Genomic DNA, 19468 nt, shown 5'->3' with positions numbered 1-19468 from the left:
GCCATCAGTTTTCTGGCAGAAAAATCTTGCGAGGCTTTTCTTGGTTTGGTAGGCGAATTTGAATGTGCCCACATCTTTGATTGTTCTTTTGTCTCAGGGTTCACGTACTTAATCCAGGTATCGTCACCGGTCACGATTCTGTTTAACAATGGTTCTCCTTCGTCCTCATAACGTGGCAGAAAGTCTAATGCAGAGGCCATTCTTTGAGTTTTGTGGTGGTCGGTAAGAATTTTGGGCACCCATCGTGCACAGAACTTACGGTAACCCAATCTTGCTCTCACTATCTCGTACAAGAGAGTCTTAGAAATCTGTGGAAAACCAGTAGACGACTCCGACATTGAGAAACGTCGATTTTCACGAACTTTTGCATCAACTGTCTGAACGAGTTCGTCAGTCACCAATGACGGTCTACCACTCCTCCCTTCATCATGAACGTTTTCTCGTCCACTTTTAAATAAACGTACCCATTCACGGACAACTCCTTCACTCATAACTCTTGGTCTGTACACGGCACAAAGCTCACGATGAATAGCTGCTGCAGAATATCCTTTGGCTGTAAAAAACCTTATGACAGCGCGCACTTCACATTTGGCGGGGTTTTCTATTGCAGCACACATTTCAAACTGCCACAAAAACTAAACTAGCGCAGGTACGACGTTCACTCGACCACGGCTTGATGCCGACTGACCTGTTGAGTGCGTGAACGCACAGATGGCGTCGCTACTCCCCCCACAACCTGCACTGTGACCAATCGGAGGCTACTTTCTGAACCGCCCTCGTATAATGGTGCGAATGACGTTATTCACGATCAGTAATATAGTAAGCCATGTGCTCGCGCCATCTCACGTTGGAGGATGGTATTTGTCATGCAGACATAGAAACATAAATTGAAACTTCATACAAATAAACGTGTTTTTTTTCGTTACTCTATCTCTCAAATGTCATATAAATTAAATAATGTGACCAGTGGTGAAAAAAATAAATTATTAATTACGTTTGAGAAGTAGTAGAACCGTCACCTCACACACGTTCGTTTTACAAAGCTCTAACGCTAATCACTTGAGCGCCAGAAGCTGTAACGTCCGACGTCTACGCACAGATACACAAACCACATAATAGACGCGTAAAACTTCTATTGCAATTTTCTCGGAATTTCCAGAATAGTGCATCTTACGTTGCAGATTACATTGTTTTAGTGGTCCACTAAAGATGTACAAAGTTTGAAGTAAGTCTGTGATCCCAAAATCGTGGCTTCCCCTTTTTTGCCAATTTATTCATGTATGTGCAGGTCGCAGAAAGGAGGGATGAAAAAGCATAAACAAACTTTTGTGCTTCACATTACATTCAAATTTCGTTGAATGTTTCTGAACGGTTCCTACTGGCTCCACCCTGAATACCAGAACAAAAATTGCGGTCACCCTGTAACTCTTATATAGATTAGAAGTAGCTTTATATTATGTAACTGTGTATCTGCAGTTATGGAGTGCGTATTATTTGTTATTTAAAGTCCTTAATTTGTGACAGCAAATTTAGAGTTTTGTAATGTATGTGTGAAAAAGATAAATTATTATAAGCATGTTCATGAAAAGAAAATATTTATTGAAAGCTGGTTCACGCTTAGGACACTTGTATTTGTAATACATAAAAGATGTAGGGAAGTCCCTCCGCAACGGAAGTGGCATGGCGCGATGTAAAAGGTGGTTTTGGCGGCTTCATGGTATGAACGGTACGCAGTATGTGGCTAGCCACAGCACGGTACATTTCAAAGGTGCTAAGAGAGGTAATTGGAAACTGCTTTACAATGGATTGCCTCTTTACAATGAATTTACCTCGGATGTGGATCTGGCTATTATCTGGTATTCTCGGCAAAAACGAATGGCCCTAATACGGTGAAAATCCGACGCCAAGAAGAGAGTTTATAAAGCATTTGATCATTAAGAGCCGTGACTAGAGTTACCCGCGGTGTCACTTGCCAACAATCTTCGCCACTGCTTCACTAACTTCATACATTCAGTAATGTATATGGGAATGGACCAGTTAATTTGTGTGTGATTTGAATAATAACCACAAAAACAAATTTGTGTCTATATATTATTATCCTGATCACGAACCTATGCAGGGTCCTCACCTAAGTGCTATTAAAACAGAGTATCCTGATTTAAATGAACAATTATTCCGTTCAAGTGTTTTCAAGTGACTTTTTGCCTAATGTAAAAGGAGTAGTAAGAGTTAAATTTAAAACGACAAAAGTGAAGTTACACAGGATTTTGCTAAAGTATCCTTAGTTTATTACAAAGTATAATTTTGTGGAATCCAGTGCAAGATTGTGTAAATATTATTGTCTAAAATACCTGCTTCACAGGTGATAAAAAGGAAAATAAGTTAAGCTCATTTACAAAAATAGTGTGGTTCTGATTTATATAATGAATGGTTCCTTTTTTGAAGTTAATTAATCCCAGTGTTTTGTTTTATTGTCTTACAAATGAAATTATGAACTACTCCAAGTGAAGTGAATGATTATCTTTTTGAATTAGTCTTTTTTACTATAATAATTCCCCCCCCCCCCCCCCAAAGAACCATGGACCTTGCCGTTGGTGGGGAGGCTTGCGTGCCTTAGTGATGCAGATAGCCGTACCGTAGGTGCAACCAAAACGGAGGGGTATCTGTTGAGAGGCCAGACAAACGTGTGGTTCCTGAAGAGGGGCAGCAGCCTTTTCAGTAGTTGCAAGGGCAACAGTCTGGATGATTGACTGATCTGGCCTTGTAACAATAACCAAAACGGCCTTGCTGTGCTGGTACTGCGAACGGCTGAAAGCAAGGGGAAACTACAGCCGTAATTTTTCCCGAGGGCATGCAGCTTTACTGTATGATTACATGATGATGGCGTCCTCTTGGGTAAAATATTCCGGAGGTAAAATAGTCCCCCATTCGGAACTCCTGGAGGGGACTACTCAGGAGGACGTCGTTATCAAGATAAAGAAAACTGGCGTTCTACGGATCGGAGCGTGGAATGTCAGATCCCTTAACCGGGCAAGTAGGTTAGAAAATTTAAAAAGAGAAATGGATAGGTTAAAGTTAGATATAGTGGGAATTAGTGAAGTTTGGTGGCAGGCGGAACAAGATTTTTGGTCAGGTGGTCAGGTAAATACAGGGTTTTGAATACAAAATCAAATAGGGGTAATGCAGGAGTCGGTTTAGTAATGAATAAAAAATAGGAGTGCGGGTAAGCTACTACAAACAGCATAGTGAACGGATTATTGTGGCCAACATAGACACGAAGCCCACGCCTACTACAGTAGTACAAGTTTATATGCCAACTAGCTCTGCAGATGACGAAGAAATTGAAGAAATGTATGATGAAATCAAAGAAATTATTCAGATAGTGAAGGGAGACGAAAATTTAATAGTCATGGGTGACTGGAATTCTGTAGTAGGAAAAGGGAGAGAAGGAAACGTAGTAGGTGAATATGGATTGGGACTAAGAAATGAAAGAGGAAGCCGCCTGACAGAATTTCACACAGAGCACAACTTAATAATAGGTAACACTTTGTTCAAGAATCATAAAAGAAGGTTGTATACATGAAAGAATCCTGGAGATACTGACAGATTTCAGATAGATTATATAATCGTAAGACAGAGATTTACGAACAATGTTTTAAATTGTAAGACATTTCCAGGGGCAGATGTGGACTCTGACCACAATCTATTGGTTGTGAACTGTAGATTAAAACTGAAGAAACTGCAAAAAGGCGGGAACTTAAGGAGATGGGACCTGGATAAACTGACTAAACCAGAGGTTGTACAGAGTTTCAGGGAGAGCGTAAGGGAACAAGTGACAGGAATGGGGGAAAGAAATACAGTAGAAGAAGAATGGGTAGCTTTGAGGGATGAAGTAGTGAAGGCGGCAGAGGATCTAGTAGGTAAAAAGACGAGGGCTAGTAGAAATCCTCGGGTAACAGAAGAAATATTGAATTTAATTGATGAAAGGAGAAAATATGAAAATGCAGTAAATGAAGCAGGCAGAAAGGAATACAAGCGTCTCAAAAATGAGATCGACAGGAAGTGCAAAATGGCTAAGCAGGGATGGCTAGAGGACAAATGTAAGGATGTAGAGGCTTATCTCACTGGGGGTAAGATAGATACTGCTTACAGGAAAATTAGAGACCTTTGGAGAAAAGAGAACCACTTGTATGAATTTCAAGAGCTCAGATGCAAACCCAGTTCTAAGCAAAGAAGGGAAAGCAGAAAGATGGAAGAAGTATATAGAGGGTCTATACAAGGGCGATGTACTTGAGGACAATATTATAGAAATGGAAGAGGATGTAGATGAAGATGAAATGGGGATATGATACTGCGTGAAGAGTCTGACAGAGCACTGAAAGACCTGAGTCGAAATAAGGCCCCGGGAGTAGATAACATTCCATTAGAACTACTGACAGCTTTGGGAGAGACAGCCCTGACAATACCATCTCGTGAGCAAGATGTATGAGACAGGCGAAATACCCTCAGACTTCAAGAAGAATATAATAATTCCAATCCCAATGAAAGCAGGTGCTGACAGATGTGAAAATTACCTAACAATCAGTTTAATAAGTCACGGATGCAAAATACTAACGCGAATTCTTTACAGACGAATGGAAAAACTGTTAGAAGTCGAACTCGGGGAAGATCAGTTTGGTTTCTGTAGAAATGTTGGAACACGTGAGGCAATACTGACCCTACGACTTATCTTAGAAGCTAGATTAAGGAAAGGCAAACCTACGTTTCTAGCTTTTGTAGACTTAGAGAAAGCTTTTGACAAGGTTGACTGGAATACTCTCTTTCAAATTCTGAAGGTGGCAGGGGTAAAATACAGGGAGCGAAAGGCTATTTACAATTTGTACAGAAACCAGATGGCAGTTATAAGAGTCGAGGGGCATGACAGGGAAGCCGTGGTTGGGAAGGGAGTGAGGCAGGGTTGCAGCCTATCCCTGATATTATTGAATCTGTGTATTGAGCAAGCAGTGAGGGAAACAAAAGAAAAATTCGGAGTAGGTGTTAAAATCCTTGGAGAAGAATTAAAAACTTTGAGGTTCGCCGATGATATTGTAATTCTGTCAGAGACAGCAAAGAACTTGGAAGAGCAGTTGAACGGAATGGAGAGTGTCATGAAGGGAGGGTATAAGATGAACATCAACAAAAGCAAAACGAAGATAATGCAATGCAGTCGAGTTAAGTCGGGTGATGCTGAGGGAAATACATTAGGAAATGAGGCACTTAAAGCAGTAAAGGAGTTTTGCTATTTAGGAGCAAAATAACTGTTGATGGTCGAAGTAGAGAGGATATAAAATGTAGACTGGCAATGGCAAGGAAAGCGTTTCTGAAGAAGAGAAATTTGTTAACATTGAGTATAGATTTAAGTGTCAGGAAGTCGTTTCTGAAAGTATTTGTATGGAGCGTAGCCATGTATGGAAGTGAAACATGGACGATAACAAGTTTAGACAAGAAGAGAATAGAAGCTTTCTAAATGTGGTGCTACAGAAGAATGCTGAAGATTAGATGGGTAGATCACATAACTAATGAGGCATTGAATAGGATTGGGGAGAAGGGAAGTTTGTGGCACAACTTGACTGGAAGAAGGGATCGGTTGGTGGGACATATTCTGAGGCATCGAGGGTCACCAATTTAGTGTTGGAGGGAAGCGTGGAGGGTAAAAATCGTAGAGGGAGACCAAGAGATGAATACACCAAGCAGATTCAGAAGGATGTAGGTTGCAGTAGGTACTGGGAGATGAAGAAGTTTGCACAGGAGAGGAGCATGGAGAGCTGCATCAAACCAATCTCAGGACTGAAGACCACAACAACAACTATAATAATCAGAGAGATTTGACTAGAGAAACTATACTATTTTGTGGGTCTCCACCATATTTTCCACTTATTAGGGAAAAATTGAGCTATTACTGTTGCTAATAAAAACTGATGTATGTAGAGGAGTTTAAAAAGTGTATTTATAATATTATTCATCTTTATTGATTTTTTTGTATGTCAGTTAAGATAAAAGCCCCTCATGTCCAGATTTAGTTCTGCACTTCATGTGTAACATTTCAGTATTTGATTAAGTAATGCTCTTGAGTGTAGCAATCATTGGTATGAGCTTGGTGCAAAATTACTTCATATAATTTACTGATGTGAGCGTTATTGGTAACCGCTGCTACACACAGTTCAGAGTGCATTATCAGTTTGTATAATGTTCGCTATTCAAAGGAAAATTTCAACGAAAGTGACTTCGATAACCAATATTCAATTTTCTTAAACGTATATGTACAAATTAATGCACCTAATTGGGCTGGCGACCGTTCATTTTTTTCATTCACTTATGAATTTATCTCTTCCATTAACTCCTAAGGTTAGTCAGTTTTTTTTTCTGTTAATTTCACCAAATTCAAAATTATAGTCCGATACCTTCGTCCATTAGACACTCGCGCGGTCAAATCCTAAAAATCCTCCCAGAGGGTAACATTAGCTTGTTTCACGGCAAGTTAGACGTGTAAAACTTCACTTGCGATTTTCTCGGAATTTCCAGAATAGTGCACCTTACTGCTAAACGGATGACATCACTTCCAATGGGCTTGCAATCCGTGAGCAGGGTTTAATCGCATGGAGTGTGCCAGTAGTGACAAAGGCTTTCAAGAATGTCCTCCTGTAGCTCATTGAACTGAGAACTGCTGTCTTCGATCATGAAATATTGGGAATCAACACACCAAGGGAAAGGGTGGTTTTATTGACGCCCTTCATCCCACCTCCTGAGGCATATTCGTGTCGACTTTGAGGAACGATGTGTGTGATATGTTTTCCAAGGCCACCCACAAAAAACCGCCTAATTTCAGCGGTCGACGTCGTGGCACTGACTTCCATGGCAGAGGCGTCAAACATGGGTTGAAATGTGAATAACGTGGGATTTGACAACCTTCCCATCGTGTGACACATTCACGGTTGCGTTAATCAGAATTGTGATGAAATTTGGTGCCAATGTGACATCGTTAACCCATCTTACACCTCACACGAACTTCTGAGCTCCGGCCTTTTTCGCCTGTGTCGACACTTTACTGTCTGAAGGGTCGCCGCGTCCGAGTGTGACGTCGCAGGGCGCCAGCAGTAGGATCCTGTAGGAACCATCCAGCCAAATCCCGAACTTCTGCGTCGCAATGGGAGATAAGGGCGGGACTGCAAAAAAGTGAGACTTTAATTTTGTTGCGTAGTGCAGATGTATATGTTTCTTCCTCACAAACAATGGTTGGAGGAAACTGTGGTTTGGTGAAGAAAGGAGAGGTGGGGAGTGGCACACTGTTCAGATACATACGATCGATTCATCGTTTAACATAAGTTCCAGTGAGAGCTGTGGTCTAAGTAATGCGGCGCAGACACAGGCGGCCCACCAGCAGCGGCTCACTCACCCAGGACTCCGCGCCGGTACTCCACGGTGACGACGACTAGGCCCTTGTCCACGAGCCGACCCAGCCGGGGCCTGCGCGGGACGGGGTCGCGGAACACGAAGCTGCCGTCACCCAGCCACACCATGACCGGCGCGTCGCCCTCCAGCTGCGAACCAAGGAAAGGCAGTAAATGTCTCGCTGCCAGTCAGACCACTAGAGATGGGCAAGAATCGCCAGTGTGTCACACGATGGGAAGGTTGTCAAATCCCACGTTATTCACATTTCAACCCATGTTTGACGCCTCTGCCATGGAAGTCAGTGCCACGACGTCGACCGCTGAAATTAGGCGGTTTTTTGTGGGTGGCCTTGGAAAACATTTCACACACATCGTTCCTCAAAGTCGACACGAATATGCCTCAGGAGGTGGCATGAAGGGCGTCAATAAAACCACCCTCTCCCTTCCCTTTCCATTGTGACTGTACGCATCGACCTTGGCGCTATCGAAGAAGCAGTCTTGACATCCAGCTGAAGTGATTTAGCGAGAAACACGGAAAATGTAATCGAGGGTGGTACGTCAGAATGATGGTTTTCACGACCTGATGACATTTCTGCTGGTAAACTTTTCGGGGTCTAAGGTCGTTCTTCACGAAACACTTCCGTTCCTTTTTCAACGTTTCGTCCAGCACTACGCTGGACATCTTTAGAGGAGTTGCTCCTCCGTTGAATCTTGCCGACTGATGAGTCAGACGTCGGAGAGCGACATATACAGCATGTCCCATTTATCTTGACCACCCTAAATTACTGTTTGTCCAGATGCAAATTGCAAAGTGTTTCAAGCAAATGTTCTTTAGCCGTCAGGGGGACATCAATCAGCAGGATTGCCTTCATTGTAGCTTTGATTTTTACAAAGATATGAGCAGCAGTATGATTTTTTTAAATGGCACCGTGTATTTTTTATTCGGTAATTCATTTCCTCTCCTAAAGACCTATTCAAAAATGTATCACGTGTACCATTCACTGAAACACAACGTTTTAATTACATAACACAACAGTGATGCTGACGCTCCCAGCGCTTAGTGCAGGTACTCGGGGTAATGGAACACATCCTCGTGCTAACGCTGATAGAGGACAAATGTAATCATAAGTAAACGTAAGTAGCCAACCATTGTCAGTTGAAGAGTTGTGTGAGTAGAATGTACAGCAACGAAGAGAAGGTAGAAATGCTACTCATCTATGGGGAATGTAAGTTAGCAGAACAGTAACTGAAATACTGTTTTCTTATGTACGGGAACATATAGGACAGTAGTTTAGTCCTTTTAAATGCTGTTGTGTGTAGTAGCCATACAGTAAAGGCTGTCCTTCCTACAAACTGCATCGATATAACGTTTCTTTTATTGTTGTTCTTGAAGGTAGGCTAAATGCTACGCAGGCAGCGGAACTGTACACAGAGCGATATCCTGACAAGAACCCACCTTCCCGACGGACGTTTTTTCGTCTTGTTGCGACGCTTCAGGGAACGGGAAGTTTCACCCCACGACAACGCAATCGTCGTAGCACTCGCACAGACGAAGCTGCCGAAGTTACTGTTCTCGCTTCCGTTGCTATGAATCCACAAGTGAGAACACGACAGCTTCAACACGAGACTGGCATTGCTAAAACCAGTGTACATCTTATTCTTACACGTCACCGGTTCCATCCTTAGCATGTACACCTACATCAAGAGTTCTGTCAGTGGGCATAGCAGCAGATCCTCACCAACCTGAACTTCTTCTCCAATGTTTTATTTACCGATGAATGTCCCTTCTGAAACAAAGGACAGGTAAATACAAGGAACATGCATCATTGGTCCAGCGACAACCCACGATGGTTCAGACAGGTGGAACATCAGCGTCAATGGAGAGTTAAAGTCTGATGTGGGATGCTTGGTACTACAATTGTTGGCCGTTATATTTCATCAAAGGTAGTCTAAACGGCACAGCGTATGGCAACTTCCTCAGACGAATTCTTCCTCCTCTTCTGGATGAAGTGCCGCTAAGACCCAGAATGCTTATGTGGTATCAACACGATGGATGTCCAGCACACAACGCCTTGCGTGCACGTCGTGTTCTGAACCGAAGGTATCCTGCCAGATGAATTGGTCGAGGAGGAACAGTTACTTGGCCTGCTAGGACTCCTGATTCAAATCCTCTGGACTTTTTCTTTGGGGATGCATTAAAGACGTTGTCTATCGCGATATTTCAACAACTCCAGAGGGCATGCAGGAACGTATTGTGCTTGCTTGTAATTCTCATCAGCAGGCAACGCTGGAAGCAGTAAACAATTTTTTCATTCAACGAGAGCACCAGTTTATTGGTATCTGGGGTCACCACTTTGGGCACCTTTGAGTGTCCTCCTCCTGGGCAATGGTACAGGGGAGTCGGTCAATTTTGTGTTATGTTTTTACTTGGTTTGCATATGTTTTCTGACAACTCCAGCAAGTGAACGAGTTTGTGATCCTGGGCTCAAAGTCAAAGTTGTGTTATGTAATTAATAACTTGTGTTTCAGTGAATGGTACACTATGATACATTTTTGAATAGGTCTTTAGGAGACGAAATGAATTACCGAATAAAAAATACAGAGTGCCATTTAAAAAAGTCATACCGCTGTTTATATCTTCGTAAAAAACAAAGCTACAACGAAGGAAATCTTGATGATTGATGTCCTCCTGGCGGCTAAAGAACATTTGCTTGAAACATTTTGTAATTTGCTTCTGGACAAACAGTTATTTAGGGTGGTCAAGATAAGTGGGACACCCTGTATACTGTAGAAAAGTGGGTGAGGCCAGAATTACACCTGATAAGCAGAGATGATTCTTGTCAAAGATAAAACATAACTATCGAGTGTCGTCTTGTCAAAGATAAAAAACTGTTACGATTCTGAAGAGCCACTGCCCATATGTCGCTAAGTTTCATGATCTCTTCTTTCCTATTAAAATTGTCCCTGATTTTATATATTTGAATGGCTGCTGCACATAGGGACATAGTTTCGTGGACCACGAACGTATACCCCGAAACGTTTACCAGCAGTACTGGCGGTATGATTTCGAGTCGCATCACGATCGTGCAGAATACGATCCATTGTCTTACAACTTTGGAATCTTACTGAGTAATTAAAAACGAAGCAGGTGCTTTGCGAATGTTCCACCGGATTAGTTCGTTTTAGAATGAGGCACCTAGGTGGCGCCTGCCACAGCCTTTGTTATCGGCTGGTTCTTGTCTAGCTAGTTTGATGGGTAATATTTTGCCACAAGTGCGATAGGAGGCCCAGAACAAGGTACGATGCAAAAGGAACGTATGGTTTTACTTCTCGCTGACAACGCTTTTATTAAAGTACGAGGGATGGTCACCAAGTTTTAATTACAACCTTTAAGAAATCAGGATGCTGTTCTCCCTTCTCTGCGTGTTCACCCTTCGGATGTCTTCATAAAGACGTTGACTGTGTAAAGCATTTTGCTGTTCATCAAAGGTTTCACCTGGAAAATCACCTCGTCGTTACTGTTGAAATGCCAGCATTTGTTTCTTCATCCGACGACAGAGGAAGGAGCCACTGGGTGCCATGTTAGGAGACAAGGGAGGGGTGAGTGAGTCAGAATTTGATAACCCACAGAAGCAGCCTGTGTCGCACTGTGTCCTGTGCTTACTGAGCTGCATTGTTGTCGTATAGCAAAAACACCAATGCAACCAGTTTCCTGTGATGCTTCGTCTCCATAGACTTTTTAGTAGGTTTCGGAAGAAAACTTCTCGGACGGTCTGCCGTTACGAGCGTACTCTATTAGGGACACACAACGGCAGTCCCAAAATACACTGAAGGAAAAAAATCGCAACAACAAAAAATAATTAAATTCGGGAATAAATTTGTCTAGGTAATAAAAGTGATTAATATTGCAAGATCACAAGTTAGTGTAACCGCGAGATAAGTCATTGCAAATGTGAAATGCTGGTACGTTAACAAACGGCGTAACAAAAAATGGCTGTGAGCACTATGGGACTTAACTTCTGACGTCATCAGTCCCCTAGAACTTAGAACTACTTAAACGAAACTAACCTAAGGACATTACACACATCCTTGCCCGAGGCATGATTCGAACCTGGGACCGTTGCGGTCGCGCGATTCCAGACTGTAGCGCCTAGAACCCCTCGATCACCTCGGCCGACAACGGCGTAACCACTAGAATGTTGAATTCAAGTATGCAAACGTGCATGAATCGTACTGTACAGGTGCCGGATATCAGTTTGTAGGATGGAGTCCGATGCCTGTGGCTCTTGGTCGATCAATACAGTTACGCTTAATGCTCTATGTTGATGACGCTGTAGTTGTCGTTCTAAGATGTCCAATATGTGCTCTATTAGAGAGAGAGTGGTGATCGAGCAGGCCAAGACGACATCTCGCAACATGTCGGCACTCTGTAGAGCCTGCTGCGTTACAACAGCGGTATGTGGGCGAGCGTTATCGTGCTGGCAAACCTCCAACCCTCCAGGAATGCTGTTCATGGATGGAAGCAGAACAGGTCGAGTCACCAGACTGACGTACAAATTTGCATTAATGGTGAGTGGGATAACCACGAGAGTGCTCCTGCTGTCATACGAAGGCGGACCCAGACCCTAACTCCTGGTGTAGGTCCAGTTTGATTAGCAAGCGGACAGGTTGGTTGCTGGCCCTCAACTGATCTCCTTCTGACCACCACACGGCCATAACTGGCACCGAGGCACAACCAGATTTCCCCGGAAACCACAACAGACCTCCCCCTGCCCGCAAGGTCTCGCTTGATACCACTGAAGTCGCAAATATCGGGAGTTTGGGATATGTGGAATGCACGCTACAAGGCGTCTGGCTCGGAGCTGTGCTTGAAGTAACCGGTTTGTAACAGTTCGTTGTGTCACTGTGGTGCCAAATGCTGTTCAAATTGCTGCTGAAGATGCAGTACGATGTGCCAGAGCCAAACGTCGAACACGATGGTCGTCCCTCACTTTAGTGCCACGTGGCTGCCTATAGCCTGGTCGTCTTGCAAACCGTGAATTCTCGTGACCATCGCTGCGAGCAGTCATGTACAGTGGCGACATCTCGCCAAGCCTCTGCAGTTTCGTAGAAGGAAAACCCAGCTTCTCGTACCCCAATTACACGACCTAGTTCAAACACAGTGAGGCATTCTTGAGTAACACCACGTCCAGTCTCGAAGGTAACTAACGCTCACGACAGTTGGTGTGTACTTAAAGCAAACCTGATTCGCATCGTCATAATCGCGTGACTAGTGCCACTATTATGCGACTAGCGCGAAATTTGAGTAGACATCACCTTTCAAATGTAGAAACACACCTACATACTTTCGTTTACGCCACACAAATCCTTCCTGGTGTTACGATTTTTTTACAAAGTATATACTGAGAAACACCTTGTCCAACAATGGTTGGGCCTTCACCTTTATCAACGGTGGTGGATAAACAAGTTTCCATTGCTTTCTTTGCTCCCTTATACTGATAGACCTAGTACTCGTTCATGATGATTAGGCGGCTAGAGACGTCATCAGTACTGGCCTGATACAGTTACAACATTTCCAGTGCTACCTGGGTTCGGCGGGCTTTTTGATTGAATGTCAACACCGGGTTGCGGGCTACCTTTGTCATTTTCAAAATGATGTTGAAGATGTTCAACACTACTTCATGACCGATTTTCACTTTTTCCACTACGGCTTAGATTGTCACACGGCGGTCTTCGAGCACCGTGGCCTCAACTTCTCTTGCCATTAACGGTCGTTTACAAAGGAGATTCCTTACAAATCACTTGTGTGGCCCATCCTACAACAGTTTTCAAGTGTGTGCGACCGGTACCAAACAGGACCAGTAGGGGACATTGAACGTGTACAGAGAAAGGCATTACGAATGGTCACAGCTTTGTTTGACTGGCGCGAAAGTATCACAGAAATGCCGAAGAAATAGACGCAGACTATCCCGAGAAAGCCTACAAACTAACTTTCTGGAACCTGCATTAAATGGTGAGTCTAGGATATACTACACACAAACCACTACGCATCGCCTCCGTAGGGATCGTGAGGACAAGGTTAAATATGCTACAACATGCACAGAGACATTTCAACAATCTTTGAAGAAACATTTAATAACCAGGATCGCATTCAGTAGTACTATTTGCGATCTTGGCTGTTAAAAGTTTCCTCGGAGCAAATACAGATCGCTCCTTCCAATTTCTAATTATCAGAAATTTCAATTTAAATTGTTATTCCCACTGTCTCCATATACGAATGTAACGGAAGAAGCTCTTATAACTGGTAGAATGGGAAGTAACCTGCGCTGTGTACTTCACAGTGGTTTTCAGTGGTTGCAGATGTTCTCAGAGAGGTAATCTGTGACTTCGTTCTTCGGTACTGAGATTCGACATACTGCGCTGGAAGGAACTGTACCGCCTAACCGCAGTGTCATATAATGCTACCTTGTTGCTACACACTTCCTTCAACTCGGTTTGTATTGTTGCAACGTTTTTTCCATCGAAATGCAGAAAACGAATTACTGCATGATTCTCCAGTCCATATTCTGCGCCGTTTCGGTTTGGTTGCTCTAGCGGCGTGCTACGGTACTATGGTGTGGGAATTCAATGCGTCCCAGGACTGCAGATATGTGCCTACAATCAAACAAAAATGTAATTACGGAACTTTAATGTTTCAAGCTGATAATTAAAATTTTGAGTATCCCTCATACAAATCTAAATGACGGGTGAGTTTTCTTTCATTTATTTTATTTTAAGAAGAATATGCTGCAAGTTTCACATAGCTATTATAAAATGAGGTTATTTACGCGTTAGATATCTTCACTTTTAGCTTACACCGACTTAGTAGAAGACACCTGATTTTGTCCTTCACCAAACGCGGAGTGTCTTCAGACACAGCATTTCCTAATACTATTCGATGTTATTATCGGAAGAGGTAGATAAAGTCTTACTGGTAGGTCACTTTTCGTATTTTGTATCTTACCATTAACAATCTCATTAATTTGGGTGATTTACTCGGAATGCCTATACAATACTCCTCGTCCTGTCAATCGCGCTATAGTCATACACTTGATAGAGCTTATCGGTGTCACAAAAGTCAGACACGTGATAGAGTTCTCCAGTGGCACAGTGACAGTCGGCTTGTTCACGATGGTGCATCCACCGACCAATATTAAAGTATTTTTGCAGATTCAATAACAATTATCTGCAGTTAGCAACTCAACTGACATCGGTTCATAGACTCAGAAGCACCTCGCGCAGTGTTTTAACCACTGACAGTGATTACCGCCGTTCTTGTGGTGAATCGATGAATCATCAGGGCTTCCTCTTGCAAACGTCATGTAGACTACTTTCATTCTGTGAGTACTGTTGCTTCGGTAATACAGACGCACTAACTAGAGAGGAAGGGCGAGTACAGTTTGACGATACCTCACTGTCGATGTCACGAGAAAGGGAGCAATACCTCAGATAGATGAGTGCAAGGTAGGATATTAACCCTGGCCTTACTGAAGGATTAAGGAACCATAAATGCTTCGGCCTCATATGATTTAGGGAAATGACGGAAAAACTAAATCTGTATGACTGGAAAGATATTGTAATCTCGCTCCATGCCACTGCTCCAGTACGAAATGGAGCCGATTATCCTGAATAATGGCTTGCGGTTTTGATAATGTGCCACTTATTTCACTGACTTACAACTGAGGCTAATCTTAGCTCCACCTTTTCTGAGGTCCGCCTGACCATCTGCTTTTTCTATCATTCTAATGAGACAGGAGAAGATACACCGTGTAATACGAGTATAAATTATCTGGTCACCATTTAACAGGAACGTTATATTTTAATATGAAATAGAATGACAAAGCCACAGCAATTGTTAGATTATGTGTAACAACTTTATTTATCTGAATGTACAGTAATGGCAAAACCTAGGACAAAAATCTGGTAGACAAGATGAGGTAAATTCATTTAAAGACTTATAGCTCATTTGTACAGCAAAGCACTTTTGGTCACATCTTGCACGTATCATAAAATTGCATGTTCTGTTTCATCTTACGAAAACAATAAAACTCTGCACCGTCCTGGCAAATTAAAACTTTATGACTAAGAGGGACTCTAACAACGATCTTTGCCTTTTGCCGTCAACACTCAACCATCTGTAGTATCCAAACGTGTTTCAGAGGATACAGTAACCCTGTGATAAACTCCGTTAAAATCCGCCTTTACACGTCCGCTGGTCTAGCATTTCTCGGAGAAAAGATATGGCGCAAAACTGGCATAATTAGAATCAAGAGACTGGTACCAGAAGGAAATTTTTGCTCTACAGAGCAGACCGCGGTAAACTAAACTTTATTGACGATTTAAAGCTGCGTGTGGTTCCGGGACTTGAAATCGGAGTATCTTTTGTGTTGAGTATGGAAAAGTGTGTGGCATATCTGGCTGACTGTCATGGGTGTTTGAAGTACAGCTGAAAATCTTATTGAAATCTGGAACCTTGGGATTTTGTTTTGAAATATAACGCCAACCATCCCTCCCATCTATGTCTAGTCTCTCTTGCAAGACTGAGAAGTTATTGATTCACGACTATCGCGTGGCTAATGGTTGCTGAAGCTCGGACATTGGTCATAACTACGCGCTGTGGTAACAGGAAATGTTAGCGCGCGCACTGCACTTACCTGTGGAGTATAGACATTTAGATAGAGGCAGTCTTCGGCTCCCACGTATCCCCTCGCAGCTCCTCTTTCGACGACCATACAGATCTCACGTGGGCTCTTTGCGGCGAATGTGTTCTCCCACTTAGGAGGCGGGATCTGCGGATCCTGAAAAGTGGAAATTTGCCAAGTCGGTGATATGGCACCGTAAGAGATCTCGGTAAGTAGTCAGTTGCATGATCCTCTGATACGGACCACTTTAATATTTTGATTAGGAGCAATTCCCGTAGAACAATGCAGTCTCTTGAATTTAGCCTAGAGGTACAGGCGCGTGAGTAGCTTAATACGAGGGTTGATAGGAAAGTATGGAACGATCGGTCGCGAAATAAAAACCACAGTGAAAATCAAAACTGTTTTCTTTGCACATTTAGCTACACTTTCCAGGTACTTCTCTACATAGTCACCGCTGCGAATTAGACATTTGTCGGAGCGTTATACCAAATTTCCAACACCGTCATAGAAGGCAGCCGCCTGTGGTTTCCGATAATTCTCTACGGTGGTCTATAGCGCGTAGGCTGCGTCCAAGTGTTGCTTCATTCCCAGCGTTTCATGTGAACAGAGATGATACTCAGGACGAACCAATTAGGGCTGTGTTGTGGGTGATCGAACACTTACTATAGAAAAGGCTGCAGGAGCGTCTTGTCTGCCCCTGCAGAGTGCGGCTGAGAATTGCCATGAAGAAGGAAGTGCGTGGCCGTTGTGATAGGTGGGCTGCATTCATTAAGGCGAAGCCTCTCAGCGGGCCCTCATACTTGGCAGGAGACATCGTTGTTCTAGGCACCTTTACTCGCTCATAGTGCGCTCACAACTGAAAAGAGCGTCTTGATACGATCGACAGGCATACTAGAGACACTGCCCAAAAAGTCTGTGAAAAGTCTCGTAGGATTTTCACAGTGGTTTGCATTTCGCTACCAATCTTTCCTTACTTTCCGAATAGCCCTCGTAAATTCTTGAATCACTACAACAGTCATTGTAAGTGTTGCTGTTCATGTATTATATTAATATTTAGCGGAAAACTATAATAATATATATACTGAAATTTTGTTCTCCTACAAGACAGGTTTATCATATTGGCACTAGTGCTGTCTGCTGTGAAAGTGAGCCGGCCGCGGTGGTCGAGAGGTTCTAGGCGCTTCAGTCCGGAACCGCGCGACCGCTATGGTCTCAGGTTCGAATCCTGCCTCGGGCATGGATTCGTGAGCTGTCCTTAGGTTAGTTAGGTTTAAGTAGTTCTAAGTTCTAGGGGACTGATGGCCTCAGATGTTAAGTCCCGTAGTGCTCAGGGCCATTTGAACCATTTTTGCTGTGAAAGTGAGTGGAGTTAGACAAAAAGAACTCCGAAACGTAAGCGAACGTCGGAAGAGCTCGTTACACAACGACCTCAGAGTCAGTCCACCATGTAAGTAATTTGAGACCACGATAGGAAAAGTAATTTTTTTTTCAAATTCCACAGATCACACATAAAGAACAGAAGGGCTTTAAACTAAGCGATCAGTTACTGTTCGAACACTGAAATTCTCTTAGAGTTTTAATGGAGGTTCCGATTCTACACTGAAGCGCTAGGAAAATATTGGGGCCCATGTTAAGGCAAAACACGTTACGACAGCAATGAAAACGTTTCTGTAATATATATAACACGTTGCACTTTACAAAGGAATAGGCAATTTATTTTGAAATACGTGCAATAAGATATTGTTAGGTATTACACAGTAATACTGAAATTTTAAAAATATACCTGCTGATATGTAAGAAATATAGGGAAACGGCCATTAAAGACAGTGCAACATTAAAGAGTAACGAAAAAGTTTAAACATTATATTCTGATCTGTGGAATGCTGCACGGATTTGCTGAAGTTACCTTTGTCGTTCGTATCACTTCCATGGTGCAACGGCGCGGTTGTTATGTTTCTACATCTACAGGAAAATGTCCATATCCATTCGGGGATTTCTTCCTCTGCAGCCCAGTCCACACTCCTGCCCTGTTCTCTATTGGAGAAGCTGTCCGAGTAGCACTGTATGTATCTATAGGTCACTTTAAAAACTTTAGTTTCTACTTAACTGAGATATTTAATTGTGTATAGTTCATGAGTGGAAGCTTCAATATACTGTTACTTGTTTGATACAAGAACACCGTTAAGCCTTTGTTAATCTGAAGTTACAGTTTCGACTCTCACATGCAATCACAGTCACTCGTAATAGACAGCTTATGGTATGCAACGGAACCTGTTACCAAAAAGATTGCAAAAAATGATTGTGTGTGACATGGTTCCCGACTTGCACAATACGCCACGCGGATTTTAGTAATTTCAAAAGACACAGTTCACTCATCGGATTTTCGTGCGTTCGTCTTCAGCACTCGTTCGCGATTGCTTTGCGGCACTGCATGGCCAATTTTAACTCATAATTCCGTAAAATTAATGAATCTATTCAGAGCTCCTAACACACGCGTCCGAACCTGATGAGGGCTGAGCTCCAAATCTCGTCTAGTCTCCACAAAGCAATTATTTAGCTCACATAACACGTTCTCCCTTTTTATCAGCTGAGAAACGTTACAGCCAATGATATGTCCGTATAAACCAGCGCTATCCCGTGTTTGTTATTACGAAGCAATCACGATTTATTAGCTTTGCTGAGTAATTTATTAAATGAACAAATTTATGAAACTCATAAATATCAAAATAACTCCCTCTTTAAATAACAGAATCGTAAAATGGTTTTGTATCCCCGGTACCATAAACTGTTTAATCACACTTTACAAATTTATCCTGAGCGTGTGGTTCATTCTCCCTTTAATAACATATTTCTCACGCTAACATATAGTCAGTTAATAGACATAACAATATTCATTTATTATGGTACTTCGGAGTCACCCCTTCAGTCACGCTAATAACTAAACGCATTAAACCTGCAATAAATAATAAAATACGTAACATTCTCAGAAGACACAGTTTCATTTACAAAATTTACTGGTTTGAAAAATTAGGATTTCATAGTCCGCAAGGTGCTGACACCTTCCGGCCATGGCCGTTGTTACCTGGATCTGTCGCTCGATCGTAAGCGTACATCTGTCGTACTACGACCATGAGTCACGGTCTGTATGAAGCTATCTGCTCTTTTCTGACTCCTGTAGGCGCGATACATCGCGCTAGGCCTAAATGGGAAGCCTCTTCACACAAAGTTTAGCATAGTACTCTTAGTACTTGATGCCTTGACATATAACGCAAATTTTCTAATGAGATATGGGTATCTACGGAGCTCTGTTTGCTGCAGATGCTACCATAAACATAGCCGAAGTGTTGGAACAATTCTTGA

The 19468-nt window shown here is 42.6% G+C and overlaps 1 protein-coding gene across 1 annotated transcript in view; it reads right to left on the bottom strand.

Moving 5' to 3' along the window:
* Positions 1 to 19468, bottom strand: part of LOC124594070 (esterase E4-like) — a 247648-nt gene that overhangs the window by 113246 nt on the left and 114934 nt on the right. Inside the window, exons 7-8 of the mRNA XM_047132420.1 lie at positions 16121 to 16264; positions 7433 to 7577 (exon numbers count right to left, since the gene is read on the bottom strand). Of these exons, the coding sequence (XP_046988376.1) occupies positions 7433 to 7577; positions 16121 to 16264 (289 nt within the window). The remainder of the gene's footprint in view (positions 1 to 7432; positions 7578 to 16120; positions 16265 to 19468) is intronic.

Source organism: Schistocerca americana, chromosome 2, assembly GCF_021461395.2.
Source record: "Schistocerca americana isolate TAMUIC-IGC-003095 chromosome 2, iqSchAmer2.1, whole genome shotgun sequence".
In the NCBI taxonomy this organism is placed as follows: domain Eukaryota; kingdom Metazoa; phylum Arthropoda; class Insecta; order Orthoptera; family Acrididae; genus Schistocerca; species Schistocerca americana.
This window is presented reverse-complemented; position numbering and strand designations above follow the sequence as displayed.